Source organism: Pristiophorus japonicus, chromosome 6 (genome assembly GCF_044704955.1).
Source record: "Pristiophorus japonicus isolate sPriJap1 chromosome 6, sPriJap1.hap1, whole genome shotgun sequence".
Classification (NCBI taxonomy): domain Eukaryota; kingdom Metazoa; phylum Chordata; class Chondrichthyes; family Pristiophoridae; genus Pristiophorus; species Pristiophorus japonicus.
The window spans coordinates 175,386,650-175,412,835 of record NC_091982.1 but is presented as its reverse complement, the minus strand read 5'-3'; the positions used below and the strand labels follow the sequence as shown (position 1 = coordinate 175,412,835).

At 42.1% G+C, this 26,186-nt stretch overlaps 1 protein-coding gene across 6 annotated transcripts in view; it reads right to left on the bottom strand.

Moving 5' to 3' along the window:
* ttc14 (tetratricopeptide repeat domain 14) overlaps window positions 1-26,186 on the bottom strand; it is a 72,742-nt gene that overhangs the window by 16,292 nt on the left and 30,264 nt on the right. For 2 of the 6 annotated variants that reach the window (XM_070883418.1, XM_070883419.1), the window contains exons 11-13: window positions 20,094-20,194; window positions 18,706-19,050; window positions 6,197-6,262 (exon numbers count right to left, since the gene is read on the bottom strand). In XM_070883418.1, coding sequence (XP_070739519.1) covers window positions 6,232-6,262; window positions 18,706-19,050; window positions 20,094-20,194 — 477 coding nt within the window. In that variant the 3' untranslated portion in view covers window positions 6,197-6,231. Of the gene's footprint in view, window positions 1-6,196; window positions 6,263-16,752; window positions 19,051-20,093; window positions 21,158-26,186 lie in introns of those variants that run through there. The other 4 variants (XM_070883417.1, XM_070883422.1, XM_070883421.1 and 1 more) reach the window with 4 other exon arrangements.

The window sequence follows — 26,186 nt, the reverse complement described above, 5'->3', positions numbered from 1 at the left end:
AAGGGCACCCTGAACTTTGGGGAAGCCAGAAAATCGTCCAAAACCTACAACCCTCTCATTTTGGGTCTCCTTGATCATTGGGAAGTTTATGAAGTCCATTCTGGGTGCGTACAGTGCATTAGTCACCTGGCGAATGCAGCAATGTGTAGCGTGCTGCGAGATGGGAGCATATGACCCCCACTGATGCCTGAAAGGAGCCGGAAGCATTGAAGGCAAGTGCCACAGTCACCTTCAACTTGACGTGCAGTGCAGTCCTGTTGCTGCTGGTAGGCTGTAGGTCTGCCTGTATGAGCTGACATATCTCTGTGACCACCTCTTTTTGGAAGCGCAGCCTTCAAACGCACTGTGCCTCAGAGAGCGGGAGGTATGAGCGATGTTCCCTGTAAACTCGGGGGGTGGGGGGGGCGTATGGCCTCCTCCCCATACGTCTACAACCTCTTCAATTACATTGCAAATGATCATTCTTCCAACTCGAAGCCGTATGAATATAGCAGCCAGGATTTCTGGCTCCTGACCTAGCATGGCCATCATCTTTTAAAATGTCCTTTATAAAACAAAGTAGAAACTCACAAACTTCAGAATCGAAAGTATGCAGTAACGCAGCGTTCTTCTCCCAATCCTTTTAATGACTCACAACTGCAACTTCCTCCTCCGTTTTCAACATGGCGCTGTTAGCACCTGGTGCGCCCTGGGTCCAACTGTTTTTTCTTGGTGGGTTCTCAGGCAGATGCTAAATCGGACGAAATGCTCAAAAGTTCTGCCCAGGGTAATAGCGCAGCAACGTACGACGAGTTACGTCATCCAAATAGTCAAAACTGCGGCAGGACGCTAAGTTTTAGCCGCCGCCGCAAAACCATTGGTGAAAATTCTGCCCAGGCACAAAATCTTGTGCGCCTCATTTCACGCCCAAAAAAATCATTTTTGCGCCCGCCGAGGCAAATGAGCCAAAAATCCAGCCCAGTAGCTGGTTTAGATTGCCAGTTTAACAAAGTTGTTAATGAATCATGTTGTGGCTTTGCTTTGTATCTTTATACATGTGTACACACGGGAAAGGCTTCATATTACATAAGTAATGTGATTTATATAACCCAGGTTGTGTCCCAGCAATGCAGAGTTTAATTTTTTACTTTCTTTAACACAATACTTCTGCCGAAGAGGACAGGCACAAAGCAACAGCAACACAAAAGCATCAGACAACTAAGAAAAAAAATTGAATTGCTATATGCAAGAATTGATTCATATTCTTTCAATGTAGTACACTAAATAAACTATATTTGCCAGATTTTGCCAATTGTTGTTCATCTTAACTTCAACATGCAACTATCTTTACCATTTCAGTTTTTCTCCTGCTCATCAGGTTATGTTTTCTTGGCAGTTTTATCTTTCAAAAGGGAGTTGGATAAGTATCTGAAGGAAAAAAAATTACAGGGCTACGGGGAAAGGGCAGGGGAGTGGGACTAGCTGAGAGTCGGCACGGGCTCGATGGGCCAAATGGCCACCTTCCGTGCTCTAACCATTCTATGATTTGAGATAGAAGGTGCCCCTTGATGACATCATCCGGCAACACAACACAAGTTTTCACATGTATGCTGACGATACCCAGCTCTACCTCTGCTCCACCTCTCTCAAACCCTCTGCACATTATGGGCCCAAGTTTCGAGCCGCGCCTAGAACGGCACAGTCCCGACCTGGACGCCCATTTTTCGCGCCACAAAGTGCACCAAAAAAAACCTCCAGGTTCTCCAGCTCCCTGCAGGTCGTTTGCAGCTCGGCGCAGCGCAGCAGGAGCAGTAAGGGGCGGAGCCAGGTCCCTGTGCTGAAAACAGTGCCGGGATCTCTGCACATGCGCGCTACAGTGGGCGTGCATGTGCAGTAGCTCCAGGTGCCCAAAACTGTGTGGGAGGGGCCGAAGCACGCAGCCCCTAGCCCTGGCCCAATGGGCTCACTGGGGCTGCGTGCATCAGGCTGCTTCCCACGCCCGACTCCTGCTTCATCCCGACCCGACTCGACTCCCGCTCCCCCCGCCCCCCTCCGCCCGCCTCCGGACTGAACTGGACCCGACCCGCACTCCTCACCGCCCCCCCCCCCCACTCCCGCCCCCGGACCGGACCCGACCCCAACCCGACTCCCGCTTCCCCCCCCCCCCCCGCCCCCGGACCCGACCTGACTCCCGCTCCCCCGCCCCCCCCCCCCACCCCCCGGACCAGACCCGACCCGACCCCTCGGACTGGACCCGACCCGACTCCCACTTCCCCCCCACCCCGCCTCCGGACCGGACCTGACACCAACACCGACCCGCCCCCGGACTGGACCCGACCTCCCTCCCCCTGACCTGACCTCCGTCCCTCCCCCCAACCCGAACCGACCTCCCTCCCACCATCCCCCCCACCCACGCTCCCCCCGACCCGACCCAACGCCACCTACCTGTAAATCTGGTGCTGGGGACGGGCCCTGCCCGAAGTCTCGGGCCCGGCCCGTTCAGCCTCCCTCCCCCTTCTCATCTCCTTTCCCCCCCTTCTCCCCCATCTCCCCATCCCTCCCCTTCTCCCCCATCCCTCCCCCTTCTCCCCATCCCTCCCCCTCTACGCCCCTCCTCCCCCTCCCCTCGCTGTCAGAAACACAAACACTGACAGACAGAGAGTGAGAGATACACACAGACAGAGAGATAGAGACACTGACAGAGACACACTGGGGGGTGGGGGGTGGCATCCCAGCATGCTGTTGGAGGGCTCCCAGTGCTGCAGTCGGTAAGTAGAAAATGTTTTATTTATTGATTTTTAAAAAAAAATTATTTCTTATTAATTTTTTTTTATTGATTTATTGGTTGATTTATTGATGTATTTATCATTTATTATTGATGATGGCTCTTCTATTTTGTAAAACTGAAGTGTTTAATGTTTGTAAACTTCCCTTTAAACCCCCCCCTCCCCCCGCCTGATTTGTAACCTACACCTGATTTTCTAAAGTGTAGACAAGGTTTTTTCGAGCGTACAAAAATCTTCACTTACTCCATTCTAAGTTAGTATGGAGTAAGTTTTCACTGACGAAACTTTGAAAACAGGCGTAAGTGGCCGGACACGCCCCCTTTTGAAAAAAAAATTCTGTTCCAAAGTGAAACTGTTCTAACTGACTAGAACTGGAGCAAACTAAATGACGAGAATTCCGATTTCTAAGATACTCCGTTCTACACCAGTTGCTCCTAAAAATCAGGAGCAAATCATGGCGAAACTTGGGGCTTATATACTGTCAGGGTACTTGTGACATCCAGTACTGGATGAACAGAAATTTCCTCCAATTAAATATCGGGAAGATCGAAGCCATTGTCTTCAGTTCACACCACAAACTTCATTCCCTTGCCACTGATTCCATCCCTCTCCCTGGCAACTGTCTAAAAGATGACCAAGTCTGTTTGAAAGCTTGGTGTCGTATTTGATCACGAGTTAAACTTCCTACCTCATATCTGTTCCATCACGAAGACCGACCATTTCCACCTCCATTACATTGTCCGTCTCCATCCTTGTCTCAGCTTATCTGCTGCCGAAACCCTCATCCGTGCCTTTGTTACTTCTAGACTTGACCATTCCAATGCCTTCCTGGCCAGCCTCTTTAATTTACCCTCCTTACACTTGAAATCATCCAAAACTCTACCACTCATGTCCTAACTCGTACCAAGTCCCATTCAACCATCTCCCCTGTGCTCTCTGACCTACATTAGCTCCCAGTTAAGCAATGCCTTGATCTTAAAATTCTCATCCTTGTTTCCAAATCCTTCCGTGTCCTCACTCCTCCCTATCTCTATAATCTCCTCCAGCCCTATAATCCCCCAAGATCTCTGCCCTCCGCCAATTCTAGCCTCTTAAACATCCCGAATTTTAATTGCTCAACCAATAGCTGTGCCTTCAGCTGCCTAGGTCTTAAGCTGTGGAATTCCCTCCATAAATCTGTCTCTCTACTTCTTTTTCTTCCTTTAAGATGCTTCATAAAACCTACCTTTTTGACCAAGCTTTTGGTCATCTGCCCTAACATCTTTTTATATGGCTTGGTGTCAAATTTTGTTTTTTTGATAATGCTCCTGTGAAGTGCCTTGGGACATTTTATTATGTTAAAGGCGCTATATAAATGTAAGTTGTGGTTGTATATAACAATTTGTTAGTTGCCAGTTGATTGATGAGTACCAGCAAAGAGCTTAGTGTCATTTGCAGATGATTTTTAGAGTGTGAAGAGATGGTGGTCTGGTGCAGAAATGTGGTGAGCAACAGGGTAAGGAGGCATGCGACGGAGTGTCACTATCCTCAGACTCCTCTTCTGTTTATCTTTTATTTCCTTCAGGGTGGAAAATGATTGGTGGTATGGCATGGGGTGGTGTAGCCATCATGGCTACAGGCTTAATTTGAGATGAGGATTGCAGAGAAAATTGGACTCTGAGCTGTTCCTTTCCTATTTCTCTCCCTAATCACACGTGCTTTCCCCATCCCCTTGCTCCTATCCCGTACCTTAACTCTTCACTTTCCCTACCACCCCTTCCCTTCATACTACTCCTCATGACCCCTATTTCTTCCCCTTTGAACTACCTGCTCAATTCCTCTTCTCACTCACTTTTCCTGCCCCCCACCTCACCTCTCAGAGCAGGTGATGAGAGGTCCAGAAGCCCCCTCACTGTTAATCAATTTCCTTCTTCCCCTCCGTGCTTTCCTTCCTATTTTTTCGACCGAGGCTTTGTTTGCTTTCAAAATAAGAAAATAAAATTAGAAAAAGGGAAGGAATTGTTTGCCTGCCTTACTCTAATGTTTCTCAATTGTCACCTCTCTCAACGCCCCACTTCTCTTCTCTCCTTCTAAGCAGTCCTTATCTGTTACTCTCAGAGGCTTCATTTGCTTTCAAAAGTCAACTTTAAAAAAACATAAAATTATAATCAGGAAAGAAATTATCTGTCTGCCTTTATTTCTTCTTAGTGTTGGAAATTAGAACCTGCCTCACAGATTAACTTTTTAGCATTCACATTTTCTAACTGCAGTAAAAACGCAGGTGGAGATAATTGGTTAGCTTCAAAATTTTGTTTTGAAAATTGAACATTTCCAACAGACATTCTTTCACCACCCGCTCACCACTTTTCTTGCTCATTTCAGAATACATTTTCTGAAGTTTATAGAACATAAAATCAAGTCACAACAGGTGTAATTAGTACAGCCATGTTTCTTCACTCTCAGACACAGACCTACATAGCCTCTTTAAAAAAATATATAAATGTTACCACAGTTAAGCTTTTGAAATCTGTCAGTTTTTCAAAATTATATTAAGTCAGGGATTCAAAAGTGCTAGAAGCTAAAGAAAAAAACTGTAACAGTACAGAGGCATCCTAAAAATTAAATGCCCTACACATGTTCAGACTTTGCAATCCATATTCAGCTCACAATCCTGTGACTGAATTTTTTTTCAGCTGCTATTTTTTCCTCATACAGTAATTAGAATTTCTAATCTCCAAGAATTTAAACAATTAAACATTTGAAAAAGCTAAGTTTTGATAATAATGAGATTAAACTTAAAGTTAATGTGAGCTGAATATGGATTGCAAAGTCGGAGTTTATGTATTTAAATATATTCAATTTATCATGCTCTCAAGTTATGGTTACATAAAAAATTCAATGTTCTGACTTTGTTTTGACTTTTGTCATTAAGTAAGTTTTCCGATTGAACACTTAAACACACAGCAAGCAGAAGGCATAAAACATGTATTCAAACTGAACAGTAAAGCTGAGGGAGAGCTTGCTGCGATGTTACTGTTGCAATCATTTGCCCAAATTTTGCAGTCAGTGGCGGTGAACGGTGCTCGGCGTACATTGCGCTTACAGCTTACAGACTTTTCGCGGGCTTTTGACTGGCAATTTACAGTTCCCAGAGATCATTTCCAGTGCGGCACCCTCTACAGTGTATTTGTGCCATGCGTGAAGAATCCTTACTGAGACACGCAAGCTGGAATTTTGCGGGGGATCAGGAGGCACGATTGGTGGCGGGTTGAGTGGGAAAGTGATGTTTTTTTCACAGCGGGTCGGAACCCCGCAGTGAACCCATCGCCAAAGCGCTTTTCCCAATGTCGGGTCGGTCAGCGCTGAGCAGACCAGACACGCAGCGGCAGGGGAACCAATTCATGTAATTAATGGCTTGTTTAGAGCCATTCAAGAATGATTTTTCAGCTTACCTTTTGCCATTGACAGATCGCTTGTCATCTTTACTTCACCTGCCATCTATTCCATCAGCATAGGTTCTGTAAGAGGAAAATTTGGCATTAGGGGTAACAGCGGGACAAGGGTTAAAGTACTGGTTCCTGCACTGGCCCATAAGGAGGTAAAAGGCCTCTCTTCGGCCTTGTACCAAGGCTCCAGAAGTTATCAAGTCAATAATATTCCGACAGGATACGATATGAGAACCTAAACAGACATCGATAAGACCTTGCGAAGAGGCTCGAGGCGGACTCACGGGCACCAAGGAGAATCAACAAATTCTGACCTAATGAAGTCATTCTAGTCACGGCCTAAAGTGGTCATGAGGGTCTTGGCCTGTCAATCCAAAGTAGCACTAATAAGGTAGTCCAATTAGAGAAGTAGCACTGATAAGGTAGTTCAATTAGAAATCTAGGGAGGTCTTGTCTGGGAACAGAGGGGTTTTGAAAATATAAAAGTTGTATGATTGTGCTGTTCGGAGAGCATCTCCACTCACAGGCGGCTGTGATGCGGGTTGTTCCAGGACGTTCGTAATAAAGATCGTTATACTTTGCCATCCGTCTTTGTCTGCTAACTTCGAGAATTGCTACGTGGGCTGGAGCGAGCGTCGACCCTCTATATCAGTGGGCCCGCTCGTGGGAAAAGAAGCCTTCACGTTCTCCCATCAACAGGTTCCCTTTATACTCTCTCAGAATCCTAGCACGATCAGCCCCAACACCAGAAGCACCAAGCACACCAGCAGCATCAACACCACCACCAACCTTCTCCACAATCAACTGATGCTGCACGGAACAGAGGGCATCAGCACCCAACCACATTGCTGCCTGGGAGGCCACAGATGGTCTCACCTGGCCAGGTTTACTTCATTTGATGCTGCACACTCTGGATGCCACATGATGCCCAAGCCATTCCTTTCACACTCATGACTGTTGTGGGGGTAACTGTTATGTCTCACCATTCACTGCAACTTACTAAGCCACTTCTAAAGGTGCACACAAATCTATCCAAGAACGCAAAGTGTTGAAAAGGAAGGTTTCAATATTTGACACATTAACAGAAACTTTACATTAACATTGCATAAATACCCTTGTGTGTTGTTAGTTGGTATGATTGCACTAGGATGAGGGCGAGGGGTGACTAATGTGATGGGGATATTATTATTATAGATAGAGAGGGATGGGTGGAGGTCCAAGGTAAGTTGGTACGAGTAAGGATGTGCAGGAGTAGGGCAGGGAAGACAGAGTGATGAAGTTGAGTGCGGCTTTGTACTAACGTTTCGTGATCTACTGAATTCATTGAAACGTTTGCGGCACTGAACACATTCCTGCTTGTGCCCTCCATTGCAATGAGCATCCAGGCTGTATTAATCTCCTGGAGAGGTCTCTTCTGCCCATGGGAAGGGAAGAGGACCTCCCCGCATGTTGTGACTCCCTCCATACCATAAGCATATGGAGGGAGTCATGGGAGAGCCTTTCTGCAGTCATTGTTTGCAGTGCCTCAATGCTGTGCCGCACTGACAGTGCAAATGTCAAAATAAATTTGGACATGGTCCCTTTAAGGAAACCGGCTGAAGACGTTACCAGACCCACTTCCTTCAATTGGTAGGGAAACGCGCTGGGCGGGCTTAACAAGCCCCATCAAGGGAAATTCATTTCACAGAGCATGATGGAGCCAGCACTGGAGTTGAGACCCGCCACAGTTAGTAAAATCCCGGCCGCAATCTAAACCAGGAAATATAAATTAGAATATTTAATTAATTGTAAAATAATGATCAGAAAGTGAATTAGAGAGGGATGGGATGGGATAAAAAAAATTCAAATCACCAATAATAATTCAATTCCTAAGGAATGAGGCTCCACCCTTGTAAAAATTTATTCAGCGTCAGATTGTTTGGCAGTAATTAAGACTTATCAAGCTGTTAAAAATTCACTTACAGCTGAATGCACCAGCCCCAACTTTTTCTGGTATGTTTCGTGGGTAAGTACATCTAATTCCCATTCTTACATGGATTTCAATGCCGATTCTATCATTGAGGTACTGGCGTAACGCAGCTTGTGGAGCAGGTCAAATCAGAAAGAAACATTCGGATTTCTACGTTGAACTGCGCATGTGCGGACTCCGGAAGTTGAGGTCTGATTTACTCCATTATAACAGTGAGCGCTGTTAGCCTCACAATGATTCTTAATGCAATGGAAAATGGACTATGGAAACTTGTCGCATCAAGGTCACTGTGGCAAGTATCTCTCGATAAGCACAGATTAATAGACTTCCCCTTCTGACTTCCATTGACCAAATATTGTATTAAACTACTGCATTTCTCTCCAGCTCTGCAACAAATATTCAGCTTTTCAAACAATACTTACTAGGGCTACTAAAGCAACAGTCAACATTTGTCTCTCATCACTTTGGGTTTCTCACATACTCAACTGCACATACAGTTCACAATCATTGCTCCGGGTATACACAGAAATTCCTACGGTAAATTTTAAAATCTAATTGGCAATGAAACATCAATATAGGTAAGTGCGACAAAGTACATTTTGGCAGGAAGAATAAAGAGGCAACATATTCCTTGGAAGTATCTAAATGGGGTAGAGGAACAAAGGAATTTGGAAGCACAGATACACAAATCACAAAGTAGCAACGCAGGCTAATAAGGCCATTAAAAAATGAAACAAAGAAATGGGGTTCATTTCTGGAGAGAGAGAATTGAAAAGCAGAGAAGATATGTGAAACTTGTATAGAACCCTGCTTAGACCATACTTGCAGTATTGTTAACAGTTCTGGTCAGCATTTAATAAAAAGGATTTAGAGGCACTGGAGATGGTACAAAAAAAATTTATTGGAACGATACCAGAACTGAGAGGTTATACCTAGCAGTAAAGGTTGACCAGGCTGGGGCTCTTTTCTCTAGAAAAAAGACTGAGGGGTGGCCTGAGAGAGGTCTTCAAGGTTATGAAAGGGTTTGATAGCGTAGACATAGAGATGTTTCCACTTGCGGGCGATGTCAGAACTAGAGGCCATAAATATAAGATAGTCACCGATAAATCCAGTGAGAAATTCAGGAGTAACTTCTTTACCCAGAGAATGAGTCGAATGTGGAACTTGCTACCACAGGGAGTAGTTCAGGCAAATGGCATAGATGCATTTAAGGGGAAGCTAGATAAGCACATAAGGGAGAAAGAAATAGAAGATTTGTTGATGGGCTCAGATGAAGAGGGGCGTGAGGAGACTTGTATGGAGCAGAAACACCAGCATAGCCTGTTGGGCCAAATGGCATGAGGAAGGGGTTTCAATTCATGGGTTACTGGCACCAGCACTGGGGAAAGAGGGAGCTGTTCCTTTGGGATGGTCTCCACTTAAACTGGGCTGGGTCCAGTGTCCTGGCAAATCGAATAACTAAGGCTGTATATAGGGTTTTAAACTAAAAAGGGGTAGGGGTCAAGTGAAGGGAAATTTAGATCTCTCAAGAGAAATGTCGATGGAAGTGGGGCAATGTAGTAATTTGGGTAAAGATAAGCAGTGTATGACAGGAAGGGACAGAGTTTAAAGGTAATTGTTCATCAGCGGCTAAGATGAAAGCACGAAATATTGGTAAAAGGTTAAAACATAGAAACATAGAAAATAGGTGCAGGAGTAGGCCATTCGGCCCTTCTAGTCTGCACCGCCATTCAATGAGTTCATGGCTGAACATGCAACTACAGTACCCCATTCCTGCTTTCTCACCATACCCCTTGATTCCCCTAGTAGTAAGGACTTCATCCAACTCCTTTTTGAATATATTCAGTGAACTGGCCTCAACAACTTTCTGTGATAGAGAATTCCACAGGTTCACCACTCTCTGGGTGAAGAAATTCCTCCTCATCTCGGTCCTAAATGGCTTACCCCTATCCTTAGACTGTGTCCCCTGGTTCTGGACTTCCCCAACGTTGGGAACATTCTTCCTGCATCTAACCTGTCTAACTCCGTCAGAATTTTAAACGTTTCTATGAGGTCCCCTCTCATTCTTCTGAACTCCAGTGAATACGAGCCCAGTTGATCCAGTCTTTCTTGATAGGTCAGTCCCGCCATCCCGGAAATCAGTCTGGTGAACCTTCGCTGCACTCCCTCAATAGCAAGAATGTCCTTCCTCAGGTTAGGAGACCAAAACTGTACACAATATTCCAGGTGTGGCCTCACCAAGGCCCTGTACAACTGTAGCAACACCTCCCTGCCCCTGTACTCAAATCCCCTCGCTATGAAGGCCAACATGCCATTTGCTTTCTTAACCGCCTGCTGTACCTGCATGCCAACCTTCAATTACTGATGTACCATGACACCCAGGTCTCTTTGCACCTCCCCTTTTCCTAATCTGTCACCATTCAGATAATAGTCTGTTTCTCTGTTTTTACCACCAAAGTGGATAACCTCACATTTATCCACATTATACTTCATCTGCCATGCATTTGCCCACTCACCTAACCTATCCAAGTCACTCTGCAGCCTCATAGCATCCTCCTCGCAGCTCACACTGCCACCCAACTTAGTGTCATCCGCAAATTTGGAGATACTACATTTAATCCCCTTGTCTAAATGCTCTTTACCGGAATGCACGAAGCATTCGTAACAAGTAGACAAATTAGTGGCAAATAGTGATAAATAAGTATGATCTAATAACCATTACAGAGACATGTGGTTGCAAGGTGACCAGGGTTGGAAAATAAATATTCCAGGGTACATGATTTATTGAAAAGACAGCAGCATGAAACAAGGGGATGGTGATGGCAGGGGGGGGTATCCAATAATTAAGGATGACATAAGGACAATAGTGAGAAAGGATCTTGGCTCAGAAGATTAGGAAGTAGAATCAGTATGGGTGGAGATAAGAAATAACAAGGGGCAGAAAATAGTAGTTTATAGGCCCCCCCTCACAGTAATTATTTCATTGGACAGAGTAGTAATCAAGAAATAATGGGAGCTTGTAACAAAGGTAATATAGCAATCATGGGGAACTTTAATCTGCAAATAGATTGGGCAAATCAAATTGGCAAGGGTAGTCTAGAGGACGAGTTCATGGAATGTTTTCGAGACAGTTTCCTAAAACAATACATCATGGAACCAACCAGGCAACAGGCTATTTTAGATCTTGTATTGTGTAATGAGACAGGTTTAATTAGTACTCTTATAGTAAAGGAGCCTCGAGGAAAGAGTGATCATTATAGGATAGAATTTCACATCGAGTTTGAAAGTGACATTTTTAAGTCTGACACTATAATCTTAAACTTAAACAAAGCCAATGACGTGGGTATGAGGGCTGAGTTGGCTAAGGTAGATTGAGAAATTAGATCAAAAGGTATGACAGTAGATAAGCAGTGGCAATCATTTAAAGAAATGTTCCAAAATTCTTAATGAATATACATTCCATTGAGAAATAAAAACTCCATGGGAAAAGTGTTCCATCTGTGGCTAACTAAAGAATGTTAAGATTAGTATTACATGAAAAGAAGAGGCTTATAATGTTATAAAGAATAGTAGTAAGTCTGAGGGTTGGGAGAGCTTTAGAAACCAGCAAAGGATAACTAAAAAATTGATAAGGGAGAAAATAGATTGAGAGTAAATTAGCAAGAAATATAAAAACAGATTGTAAGAGCTTCTACAAGTATTTAAAAAAGAGTAGCAAAAGCGTTGGTCCCTTAGAGCTCGAGACAGGAGAAATTAACAAGGAAATGGCAGAGACTTTAAACAAATATTTTGTATCATTCTTCACAGTAGAAGACATAAAAGTATACCAAAAATAGTGGGGAACCAAGGAACTAATGAGAGCGAGAAACTTAAAGTAATTACAATCAGTAGAGAAAAATTACTTGAGAAACTAATGGGACTAAAAGCTGACAAATCCCCTGGAGATGGGTACCGACATCCTCGGGTTCTAAAAGAGGTGGCTGCAGAGATAGTGGATGCAGTGGTTGTGATCTTCCAAAATTCCCTAAATTCTGGAACAGTCCCAGCAGATTGAAAGTTAACAAATGTAACTCCCCTGTTCAAGAAAGGGAGAGAGAAAACCATGAACTACAGGCCAGATGGCCTGACATCAGTTGTTGGGAAAATGCTGGAAGCCATTATGAAGTGACAGGATACATATAAAATCATATGATTAGGCAGAGTCAACATGATTTTATGAAAGGTAAATCATGTTTGACAAATTTATTAAGAGTTTTTTGAGGATGTAACTAGCAAGATAAATAAAGGAGAACCAGTGGATGTAGTATATTTGGATTTCCAAAAGGTATTTGTTAAGATGCCTCAAAGGGATTAAGCAAGATATGGACACATGGGTTTGGGGGTAATGTATTAGCTTGGATAAAAAATTGGTTAACAGATAGAAAAGAGAGAGTAGGGATAAATGGGTAATTTTCAGATTGGCAGGCTCTAACTAGTGGGGTGCCACAATGATCAGTGCTTGGGCCCCAGCTATTTATAATCTATATTAATGATTTAGTATTAAAGCCAAGGAAGTGGCATACAAATTGGCCAGAAATAGCAGCGAACCCGGGGACTGGGAGAAATTTAGAACTCAGCAGAGGAGGACAAAGGGTTTGATTAGGGCAGGGAAAATGGAGTACGAGAACAAGCTTGCAGGGAACATTAAGACGGATTGCAAAAGTTTCCATAGATATGTAAAGAGAAAAAGGTTAGTAAAGACAAACGTAGGTCCCCTGCAGTCAGAATCAGGGGAAGTCATAACTGGGAACAAAGAAATGGCAGACCAATTGAACAAGTACTTTGGTTCGGTATTCACTAAGGAGGACACAAACAACCTTCCGGATATAAAAGGCGTCAGAGGGTCTAGTAAGGAGGAGGAACTGAGGGAAATCCTTATTAGTCGGGAAATTGATGGGATTGAAGGCCGATAAATCCCCAGGGCCTGATGGACTGCATCCCAGAGTACTTAAGGAGGTGGCCTTGGAAATAGCGGATGCATTGACAGTCATTTTCCAACATTCCATTGACTCTGGATCAGTTCCTATGGAGTGGAGGGTAGCCAATGTAACCCCACTTTTTAAAAAAGGTGGGAGAGAAAACAGGGAATTATAGACCGGTCAGCCTGACATCGGTAGTGGGTAAAATGATGGAATCAATTATTAAGGATGTCATAGCAGTGCATTTGGAAAGAGGTGACATGATAGGTCCAAGTCAGCATGGATTTGTGAAAGGGAAATCATGCTTGACAAATCTTCCGGAATTTTTTGAGGATGTTTCCAGTAGAGTGGACAAGGGAGAACCAGTTGATGTGGTATATTTGGACTTTCAGAAGGCGTTCGACAAGGTCCCACACAAGAGATTGATGTGCAAAGTTAGAGCACATGGGATTGGGGGTAGTGTGCTGACATGGATTGAGAACTGGTTGTCAGACAGAAAGCAAAGAGTAGGAGTAAATGAGGACTTTTCAGAATGGCAGGCAGTGACTAGTGGGGTACCGCAAGGTTCTGTGCTGGGGCCCCAGCGGTTTACACTGTACATTAATGATTTAGATGAGGGGATTAAATGTAGTATCTCCAAATTTGCCGATGACACTAAGTTGGGCGGCAGTGTGAGCTGCGAGGAGGATGCTATGAGGCTGCAGAGCGACTTGGATAGGTTAGGTGAGTGGGCAAATGCATGGCAGATGAAGTATAATGTGGATAAATGTGAGGTTATCCACTTTGGTGGTAAAAACAGAGACAGACTATTATCTGAATGGTGACAGATTAGGAAAAGGGGAGGTGCAACGAGACCTGGGTGTCATGGTACATCAGTCATTGAAGGTTGGCATGCAGGTACAGCAGGCGGTTAAGAAAGCAAATGGCATGTTGGCCTTCATAGCGAGGGGATTTGAGTACAGGGGCAGGGAGGTGTTGCTACAGTTGTACAGGGCCTTGGTGAGGCCACACCTGGAATATTGTGTACAGTTTTGGTCTCCTAACCTGAGGAAGGACATTCTTGCTATTGAGGGAGTGCAGCGAAGGTTCACCAGACTGATTCCCGGGATGGCGGGACTGACCTATCAAAAAAGACTGGATCAACTGGGCTTGTATTCACTGGAGTTCAGAAGAATGAGAGGGGACCTCATAGAAACGTTTAAAATTCTGATGGGGTTAGACAGGTTAGATGCAGGAAGAATGTTCCCAATGTTGGGGAAGTCCAGAACCAGGGGTCACAGTCTAAGGATAAGGGGTAAGCCATTTAGGATCGAGATGAGGAGAAACTTCTTCACCCAGAGAGTGGTGAACCTGTGGAATTCTCTACCACAGAAAGTTGTTGAGGCCAATTCACTAAATATATTCAAAAAGGAGTTAGATGAAGTCCTTACTACTAGGGGGATCAAAGGGTATGGCGAGAAAGCAGGAATGGGGTACTGAAGTTGCATGTTCAGCCATGAACTCATTGAATGGCGGTGCAGCCTAGAAGGGCCGAATGGTCTACTCCTGCACCTATTTTCTATGTTTCTAGATGAAGGGACTGAATGCAATGTATCCAAGTTTGCAGATGATACAAAGCTAGGTGGAAAGTAAGATGTGAAGAGGACGCAAAGAACCTGCAAAGGGATATAGACAGGTTAAGGTGAGTGGGCAATAAGGTGGCAGATGGAGTATAATATGTTGAAATGTGAGGTTGTTCATTTTGGTATAGAATAGAAAAACAGAATTATTTTTTAAAATGATGAGAAACTATTAAATGCTGGTGTTCAGAGAGATTTAGGTGTCTTAGTACAATAAACCCAGTTATCATGCAGGTGCAACAAGCAATTAGGACGGCAAATTGCATGTTGGACTTTATTGTTAGAGGGTTGGAGTACAAGAATAAAGAAGACTTGCTACTATTGTACAGGGCTCTGGTGAGACCACACCTGAAGAACTGTGCACAGTTTTGGTCTTATTTAAGGAAGGATACACTTGCCTTAGAGACAGTGCAATGAAGGTTTGCTAAATTGATTCCAGGAATGAGATTTGTCCTATGAGAAAATATTGAGTATATTGGGCCTATACACTTTGGAGTTTAGAATAATGAGAGGTGATCTCAATGAAACATGCAAGATTCTGAGGGATATTGACAGGGCAGAGGCTGAAAGATTACTTCCCCTGACTGGAGAGTCTAAAACTAGGGGGCATACTCTCAGGATAAGGGGTTGCCCTTTTAAGACTGAGGAGGAATTTCTTCAATCAGAGGGCTGTGAATCTTTAGAATTCTCTGCCCCAAAGTGACAATATACTAATTCGTTGGGTATATTCAAGGCTGAGCTCGATAGATTTTTGGACTCCAGAGGAATTAAGGGATATAGTGACAGGGCAGGAAAGCAGAGTTGAGGTCGAAGATCAGCCATGATGTTATTGAATGGCGGAGCAGGTTTGAAGGGTCAACTGGCCTACTCCTGCTCCTAATTCTTATGTTCTTAAATACTTTGTAAATACTGGCTGTAAGGGGATAAAAAACAGTCACTAGAGTGGAGACAGACTGAGGGTCAAGAATGGAGATACTGAAGGTAGCGAATTGATCTGATACGTAAAATGGTCCAGATTAAGAGGGCTTATCAGTATTAGGAGATTCTGAGGAATCAAAAGTTCTTCTGTCTTATGGTGTGGATTGTAATTGTATGTAAAACTCGCTTTTGTATGTAAAGCACACTTATACACTTGCTTGAATGGGTTTTAAGGGGAAGCAGCAAAGTTTGCTATGTTGCAAAGCTTGATGGTTAATGAACCATCCGTAACCTTAGTAACACATAACAAAGACAATAGAGGTCAGCAGTTAAGATGCATAACGTTTTGATTAGAGTTCTCTCAGGGAAGAGATAAGAAAGCCAGTGTTTGGGGACTAAGGCAAAGTTCACATCACTGAACAACACAAATTGACATATGACAGGAGAAGGATAGTTAGGAAACACCACTCAGGAGACAGTCTGATAAGCGATGACCAATCAATGTAACTTCATTGATAAGCAGCAAACCAACCGGTGCTTTTGTGGGAGAGGCACACACTTCTGTTTGTTGTATAATTGTGGGCGAGAACCATTGTTCTGGGAAGGTTCACGTTTGAACTCTTCCCTTGCATATGCTCGAATAAAACCGGCTGAACCGAAGGTTTCGTCTGAGTGATTCCATGGTCGCTATGTTAAAGGGCAGGTGTCAAGTCCTTATTATCAGGGAGTGCACCTGGAGGAAGAGAAGTCTTTTTACCCTAACAATGGCCATGTTTTGACTCATACCAAGTTTATCATAAAAATATCCACATTTTGTTTGCAATCTCCAGTAGTATTGTAACTGAAAAACAACAAGGTGATTTCTCATGGTAAAATCAACTTCTAGTAGTAGAAACAAACATGGAAAGGACGGTTTGTGTTCTTTGGCAGAATTACTGAGTTCTGTACAATAATGGCTGTGTACTGTACATTCGTAATGCTCTAAGTAACATTCCATTGCAAATATGATATCCACAGGTCCCTGAAAGGATGTAACATTTTAGAATATAAATCGAAATCACGATACTAATTATCATAAAATGAAAGACAAAAACACAATTTGATTATTTATTTTTATTTGACTGTCATCACTAGCACACAGTAAGTGTTTTTTTTTAATTTAACAGTCCATTTTGGCAAGTAAACTTTTAACATGGCAGAATATGGTCTGCATCACACAAGAATGCTACAATTTAATACAATAAAGTTAATTCACCCAAAGTGAAGTGTGACATTATTGGGCAATGACAATACACCTGCAACTAATTAAGGACCAAATATGATTGATGTATTTTGGAATATGTATACTTTTACGAGAAGGCAGCCAGTAATTTTAAGTGATTTACTTCACAGGATGCAGCAAACGATAGAGTTAGGGCTTGTTACAGGTGTAACATCAAAACTAAAATTAGTGGCACATTGATGGAAAATAACAAAACTTTTTTTTTAAAAAGACAGCAGCGTGTGTGGGAAAGGTATTATTGCCTTTTAACTCTCTCTGCCTCCTCCTCCAGCTGCTTCTTCATTCCTCCCACTATACTCAGCCAGGCCATTACGGATATTTTTCTATCCCGTGTTCTTAGATAGTAAAATGAAGATGAAGAATTGTTGAGCCTTGAAAGTGCATCATGTCGAATTTTCCACACTTATAATCATTGCACTGTTTGATTCATTCATTTTTTACATAAGTTATTTGTCGCCCAACCACCACCCAACCATCTTCCTCCCGATTCTCCAAATCAGTTATAATTGATGTACTCCTGTGTTACCTACCTACCTTCCTTCCCTAAGCTAGAATATCACCAATAATATATCCAAAAAGATTCATATTTGTTACTTGGTTTCTTAAATTTCATGGGGAGCTTGCCCAATACAGCTTGGAGGGGAATACTGCTTAATGTTACAAAAATATTGCCAGATACAGTTGGACTTACTATAATTGCCTGCCTTTCTCTTTTTAAAACCCACACGCCACTGTCAGACACAACATAATCGCTACTTTGTCCGATACTATCCCCCAAATTTCAATCCAACACGAACATACCACATCTGAAACCAATTCAAAGGAAAACATGCAGACATTTAATTAGAGCAAATACTAACCTTTTCCTATTGATCACTGCAATAGCTGATAACATAAATATATAAAGAAATAATTAAGCAACCTAAAGAATTCACAATGGGCTAAGCAAACTTTTGGTGAATGAGTAAACTCATATTTATGCAATCCAAATAAATCAGATACTTCATGCTTTAAGCAAGATCTTAAAAATTAAGTGGATTCATTGCACCTACTTGTTTTTTTTAAAAACACGTTCAACTTTTTTGCACAAGGATATGTATATTAGACAATGAATGTATAATAAACATGCCTGAATGCCTACTTATTTGTTTTTCTGCTTACATTTCCCTTCATGTTCTTTCCCTTTCTCAAACTCTGCAATCTGATTGAATATTTCCAGTAGATTTGGAGGCATGCTTTTCACTGCCTTCCCTTCAGTAGAAATATGATTATGGGGGTTTTCTTTGGAATTCTCCCTTTTGTCTTCCCTGTAATGTGTACTTTCACTTTCTTCTTTCCAGTCATTGTAGCTAGCTCCACTTTCATTTATGTAGTCCTTTCTACCATCTCCACTTTTTCCAAAATCAAGTCTTTCATCTTTGCAGTTAGAATTACTTAACCAACAATTTTTCCTTTCATGTTGGTACTGGTCACCTGACAAAGATGAATATTCTGACCCTGAAGATCCAGAATAGCCCCTGTTACTTTTTTCACACTTATTACTATTATATTCATGACCAAATTCATATTCTTGAACCCGTTTCCTAAATTTGTCTCGGTCATTTGATTTTTTGTCACGCAATTCCCTGCCTTTATCGGCTTTGTGCCCTTTGTCATATTGGCTACAGCTATTATGTGTTCTTGAACTATATAAAGACTCTTTGCTATCTTCAGACCTACCTCCAAGAGGATCTAAAATTTCAACTGACAATGAAGAAATTGAACAGTACCTTCTTTTCTCCATGATCTCTGACCACTGGTCTACAGAACTGTCATGTTTCTCCAGCAGCTTTGCTACTTCCTGTTTCTGATTCAAAAAGGAAGCTGAAGTATCTGCTGGAGGAGTATACCATTCTTTCTTATTGTTGTGTGAATGATGAACTTTCTCATCACATGAACTTTTACTTAAACGGCGCTTCTGACTGCGTGAGGAATTTGAACGTTTCCTCCGTCGCTTCTTTGTTGATTTATGTTTCCCAGAACGTTCAGGTGAAGAAGACGCAGTAGACCATGATGTGGATTCAGATGAATCAGTTGAAGATGATGATGTTGACCTCTTCCTTTTTTTCTTCATCCTGAAAAGAAATATATAGATTTTTAAATTGTCATGATTCAGAATCAAGTATCAAGATCAAAATTCATTTTTGTTTACTGTACATGCTTTGTTACTTTGAATGCGAGATATTGCTGACATTAGCACCCAAGGCAATAGTTTCTGAATGACGAGAGTAGCCACCGCTAAAATAAGAAGACTTTTATTAAACAATCTGTACTAAAGGGCTGTATAATTTGTGGATTGATGAACCATGTCAGGTTTAACTGTCATTTGACGATATGCTTTCAAGATATGCAAGAACTGGATGTTAAATTTTTTTATCTCCAACGGATCTGAGAATCAAGCCTTCATCAATGGAACTGAAATTGCTTCAATTAACTGAAGACATTAATGATATAAAGAGAATATCTAAATAATTCCAAATTTGAAGAACACCAAATAAAAAGGCTTGCATGCCCCAAAGCTTTTGGTCGGGAGGGTCGGAAGGAATCCTGTGCTGTTAATTCTATACATGATCAAAGGTGCACCCAAGAACAGATAATATACTGTCAGTCTGATTCTGAAAGAAATTGATCTATACTTGCCCGGCTACTGCAGTCTGCTGCAAAATAGCCCATTCTGAGTGTGCTTTTTAAAAGTAAAGGTCAGAAGATTAAGCAGTAAATTGAACTTTTTTGGAATTATCTCCCTTTAAAATAATCTAAATAGGAGCATTTTGGACTTCAAAGACTTGTGAGGAAGACTAAAGGTAGAATTACCAATTTGTAAACAACATCAGTGTCTGCTGAAGCAATCCAATCTTTTGATCTGTTAGCCACGTTGGCTGCTAAATGTAGTGACTTCTTTAAGTGTTTATATTATTCTCTCCAAAAAACAGCTTAGTATGTGCCCATTCAGTTATCATCTGAGTTACCCAACTGTTGAAAATACCAGCTGATGTAAAATGTAAATAATTCATAAATTTTAAATCCCACCTTTTTTCGATCCAGAAGTGTCAGTTTCTCTCATTTTCTCAAATGGCATCACACAACGGCACAAACTACACTCAGTTCAGAAAGTTACCTCTTTTCTTCTTTTAACAGCTTACGCAATTTCTCTGCACTTGACACCTCGATTTTTTTCTCCTCTTCTCTAGTTTCTTTTTCTTTCTTTTCAAGTGATTTCTTTTATACCCAGTCATCATGAAATTGCGGCAAAAATTACATTTAGTTTTCAGTCAGCAACACCATTGATCACAATTGTATTCAGAAAACCGTGTCACGTTACCAGTTTTAAAAGATTAAAGTTGAGCCATATTCGGAATCAATAACCAAATATATATTGTATTAAAAATTGTATAATTTTGTTATTTTTGTTAATCAGGGGAGCATAAAAAGGCAATGAAAAGACACATTAAGTTCAATGGAAAAATTAAAAAAATTAGAAGGAAAAACACAGATCAGAAACAAATTATGGGGTAGGAGGCAGTCCACGAGGAAGTTTAACATTATACAGTGTAAAAAGTAGAAAGGACAGCATATCAGCATGTAGTAGTCAAAACAAGCAAATACAGAGATGACCAATTTGGCAATCCAAAGAAAATGGATATAATAAAGCACAAGGTTGGAAGAACAGAAAAGTAAATCAAGAAAACAACAAAGCAAGAGAGTCATGGAATATTCACAAATTTAATTACGATCAATTCAAACAAAGGATTTGTACAATTTATCAGAATATGTGTTTTAAAAAACAAACCACCAAAGTCACCGTGCATGACCAGTTGTCCCCCAATGACCAAAGTACAAACCAGGTTTGTGCAGCAGAATCCAGTTCAGATCAGGTGTGGTGGGTAATGAATTACAGCATCCAAGGCCCCAGAAAGAAAATTGTACACAAAAAACAGAACAAGGAAAAAAAAAATCAGTAATGCAAGAAAATTCCTAAACAACATACTATCAAACTGAAAACACCTTATATAAAATCAAATTAAAGGTCTTTCTAAGGCACGAAGAAAGCCAAATTCCTGTCAATAATTTTAGCCGAAAAGTTGGCAAAAGTACAAAATGTGGAAATCCGTTTTGTGCTGTCACTGACTTCTTCATTAACATTAAATCAAGAAAACAAATTTCATGCACATTAAAAGTTTTCTGGGGGAGGAAGAAAAAGAGGTGTGTGAGAGTGGCAATAAAGGAGCTTAGCAACATTTGAGGAGAGAAAGCACACCAGTCTTAGAATCATATCCTGAATAACAACCTAAAAATGTGCTTGTGAAAAGGGAGCATGTAACTGTACAGTACAGAGTTGGAAATCCGTCTAAAATATAAGCAAAGATTTTTTGGGGGGTCTAAAAGGGACAGCATACTAAGATGTTGCAGGAGATTATTAAACATATAGGGGAGAAAATTGCAGTTGGAGGCTTCCTGTGGGCGAACACATCCAACCTAAATTGTTTTAACAAAAATACCTGGTGGTCCCGGAGTAACGTAGGATTGCGATCCGAGGCCTAGTTTTGCAGTCCAACATACGTACGGGCCCATGTCTTCCAGGATCATATGCATATCCTGGGATCATGTAGGCCTGGACTACCAACCACAATGTAGTATTCTCATTCATAATAACGGGAGCTCTGAGCTCCCATTACTAGCAATAGGAATACCCTTAAATCATATAATAAATCAAAAATAACTAAAAATAACTTCACTTTTAAAAAAATAGAAATTGCATGAAATTAAATGTTTTACAGTATATAAAAATATATTTAAAAACTTTTAATAGTGTTAAAAATAAACTTACCTTCATAGACAGGGATTTTAATATAAAAATAAGTAGTAACATTTAATTTTTCTCTGTTTTAAAACTTTACGCCTGCTTTTACCAGGCATAAGACTTTGAAGGACATTCGCAGAACAAGAAACATAGAAAATAGGTGCAGGAGTATGCCACTCGGCACTTCGAGCCTGCACCGCCATTCAGTAAGATCATGGCTGATCATTCCTTCAGTACCTCTTTCCATGCCCCTTGATCCCCTTAACCATAAGAGCCATATCTAACTCCCTCTTGAATATATCCAGTGAACTGGCATCAACAACTCTCTTCGGCAGGGAATTCCACAGGTTAACAACTCTCTGAGTGAAGAGGTTTCTCCTCATCTCAGTCGTAAATGGCCGACCCCTTATCCTAAGACTATGTCCCCTGGTTCTGGACTTCCCCAACATCGGGAACATTCTTCCCGCATCTAACCTGTCCAGTCCCGTCAGAATCTTGTGTTTCGATGAGATCCCCTCTCATCCTTCTAAACTCCAGTGAATAAAGGCCCAGTTGATCCAGTCTCTCCTCATATGTCAGTCCAGCCATCCCCGGAATCAGTCTGGTGAAACCTCGCTGCACTCCCTCAATAGCAAGAACGTCCTTCCTCAGACAAGGAGACAAAAATTGAACACAATATTCCAGGTGAGGCCTCACTAAGGCCCTGTACAACTACAGTAAGACCGCCCTGCTTTTATATTCAAATCCCCTAGCTATGAAGGCCAACATACCATTCGCCTTCTTTATCGCCCGCTGTACCTGCATGCCCACTTTCAGTGACTGATGAACCACGACACCCAGGTCTCGTTGCACCTCCCCTTTTCCTAGTCTGCCGCCATTCAGATAATATTCTGCCTTCGTGTTTTTGCCCCCAAAATGGATAACCTCACATTTATCCACATTATACTGCATCTGCCATGCATTTGCCCACACACCTAACCTGTCCAAGTCACCCTGCAGCCTCTTAGCGTCCTCCTCCCAGCTCACACTGCCACCCAGTTTAGTGTCATCTGCAAACTTAGAGATGTTACACTCTATTCCTTCATCCATATCGTTAATGTATATTGAAAAGAGCTGGGGTCCCAGCACTGAGCCCTGCGGCACTCCACTAGTCACTGCCTGCCATTCTGAAAAGGACCCGTTTATCCCGACTCTCTGCTTCCTGTCTGCCAATCAGTTCACTATCCACGTCAGTATATTACCCCCAATACCATGTGCTTTGATTTTGCACAACAATCTCTTGTGCGGGACCTTGTCAAAAGCCTTCTGAAAGTCCAAATACACCACATCCGCTGGTTCTCCTATGTCCACTCTGCTAGTTACATCCTCAAAAAATTCCAGAAGATTCGTTGAGCATGATTTCCCTTTCATAAATCCAAACTGATTTGATCCGATCCTGTCACCGCTTTCCAAATGCGCTATTTCGTCCTTCATGATCGATTCCAACATTTTCCCCACTACTGATGTCGAGCTAACCGGTCTATAATTACCCGTTTTCTCTCCCTCCTTTTTAAAAAAAGTGGTGTTACATTAGCTACCCTTCAGTCCATGGGAACTGATCCAGAGTTGATGGAAAATGATCACCAATGCATCCACTATTTCTAGTACCACTTCCTTGAGTACTCTGGGATGCAGACTATCAGACCCCGGGGATTTATCGGCCTTCAATCCGATCAATTTCCCTAACACAATTTCCCGTCTAATAAGGATATCCTTCAGTTCCTCCTTCTCACGAGACCCACTTTCCCCTAGTATCTTCGGAAGGTTATTTGTATCTTCCTTCGTGAAGACAGAACCGAAGTATTGGTTCAATTGGTCTGCCATTTCTTTGTTCCCCATTATAATTTCACCTGAATCCGACTGCAAGGGACCCACGTTTGTCTTTACTAATCTTTTTCTCTTGACATATTTATAGAAGCTTTTGCAGTCAGTTTTTATATTCCCTGCAAGCTTCCACTCGTACTCTATTTTCCCCCTCTTAATTAAACCCTTAGTCCTCCTCTGTTGAATTCTAAATTTCTCCCAGTCCTCAGGTTTGAATAGAAGAATTAGGAACAGGAGTAGGCCATCTAGCCCCTCGAGCCTGCTCCACCATTCAAAAAGATCATGGCTGATCTGGCCGTGGACTCAGCTCCACTTACCTGCCCGCTCCCCATAACCCTTAATTCCCTTATTAGTTAAAAATCTATCTATCTGTGATTTGAATACATTCAATGAGCTAGCCTCAACTGCTTCCTTGGGCAGAGAATTCCACAGATTCACAACCCTCTGGGAGAAGAAATTCCTTCTCAACTCAGTTTTAAATTGGCTCCCCCGTATTTCGAGGCTGTTCCCCCTAGTTCTAGTCTCACCGACCAGTGGAAACATCCTCGCTGTCTCTATCTTGTCTATCCCTTTCATTATTTTAAATGTTTCTGTAAGATCACAGCTCATCCTTCTGAACTCCAACGAGTAAAGACCAAGTCTACTCAATCTATCATCATAAGGTAACCCCCTCATCTCCGGAATCAGCCTCGTGAATTGTCTCTGTACCCCCTCCAAGGCTAGTATATCCTTCCTTAAGTAAGGTGACCAAAACTGCACGCAGTACTCCAGGTGCGGCCTCACCAATACTCTGTACAGTTGCAGCAGGACCTCCCTGCTTTTGTATTCCATCCCTCTCGCAATGAAGGCCAACATTCCATTCGCCTTCCTGATTACCTGCAAACTAACTTTTTGGGATTCATGCACAAAGACCCCCAGGTCCCTCTGCACCACAGCATGTTGTAATTTCTCCCCATTCAAATAATATTCCCTTTTACTGTTTTTTTTCCCCCAAGGTGGATGACCTCACATTTTCCGACATTGTATTCCATCTGCCAAACCTTAGCCCATTCGCTTAACCTATCTAAATCTCTTTGCAGTCTCTCTGTGTCCTCTACACAACCCGCTTTCCCACTAATCTTTGTGTCATCTGCAAATTTTGTTACACTACACTCTGTCCCCTCTTCCAGGTCATCTATGTATATTGTAAACAGTTGTGGTCCCAGCACCGATCCCTGTGGCACACCACTAACCACCGATTTCCAACCCGAAAAGGACTCATTTATCCCGACTCTCTGCTTTCTGTTAGCCAGCCAATTGTCAATCCATGCTAATACATTTCCTGACTCCGCGTACCTTTATCTTCTGCAGTAACCTTTTGTGTGGCTCCTTATCGAATGCCTTTTGGAAATCTAAATACACCACATCCATCAGTACACCTCTATCCACCATGCTCATTATATCCTCAAAGAATTCCAGTAAATTAGTTAAACATGATCTCCCCTTCACGAATCCATGTTGCGTCTGCTTGATTGCACTATTCCTACCTCGATGTCCCGCTATTTCTTCCTTAATGATAGCTTCAAGCATTTTCCCCACTACAGATGTTAAACTAACCGGCCTATAGTTACCTGCCTTTTGTCTGCCCACTTTGTTTAAACAGAGGCGTTACATTAGCCGCTTTCCAATCCGCTGGTACCTCCCCAGAGTCCAGAGAATTTTGGTAGATTATAACGAATGCATCTGCTATAACTTCCGCCATCTCTTTTAATACCCTACAATGCATTTAATCAGAACCAGGGGACTTATCTACCTTGAGTCCCGTTAGCCTGTCCAGTACTACCTCCCCTAGTGATAGTGATTGTCTCAAGGTCCTCCCTTCCCACATTCCCGTGACCAGCAATTTTTGGCATGGTTTTTGTGTCTTCCACTGTGAAGACCGAAGCAAAATAATTGTTTAAGGTCTCAGCCATTTCCACATTTCCCATTATTAAATCCCCCTTCTCATCTTCTAAGGGACCAACATTTACTTTAGTCACTCTCTTCCGTTTTATATATCGGTAAAAGCTTTTACTATCTGTTTTTATGTTTTGCGCAAGTTTACTTTCGTAATCTATCTTTCCTTTCTTTATTGCTTTCTTAGTCATTCTTTGCTGTCGTTTAAAATTTTCCCAATCTTCTAGTTTCCCACTAACCTTGGCTACCTTATATGCATTGGTTTTTAATTTGATACTCCCCTTTATTTCCTTGGTTATCCACGGCTGGTTATCCCTTCTCTTACCGCCCTTTTTCACTGGAATATATTTTTGTTGAGCACTATGAAAAGAACTCCTTAAAAGTCCTCCACTTTTCCTCAATTGTGCTACCGTTTAGTCTGTGTTCCTAGTCTACTTTAGCCAACTCTGCCCTCATCCCACTGTGGTCCCCTTTGTTTAAGCATAGTATGCTCGTTTGAGACACTACTTCCTCACCCTCAATCTGTATTACAAATTCAACCATACTGTGATCACTCATTCAGAGAGGATCTTTTACTAGGAGATCGTTTATTATTCCTGTCTCATTACACAG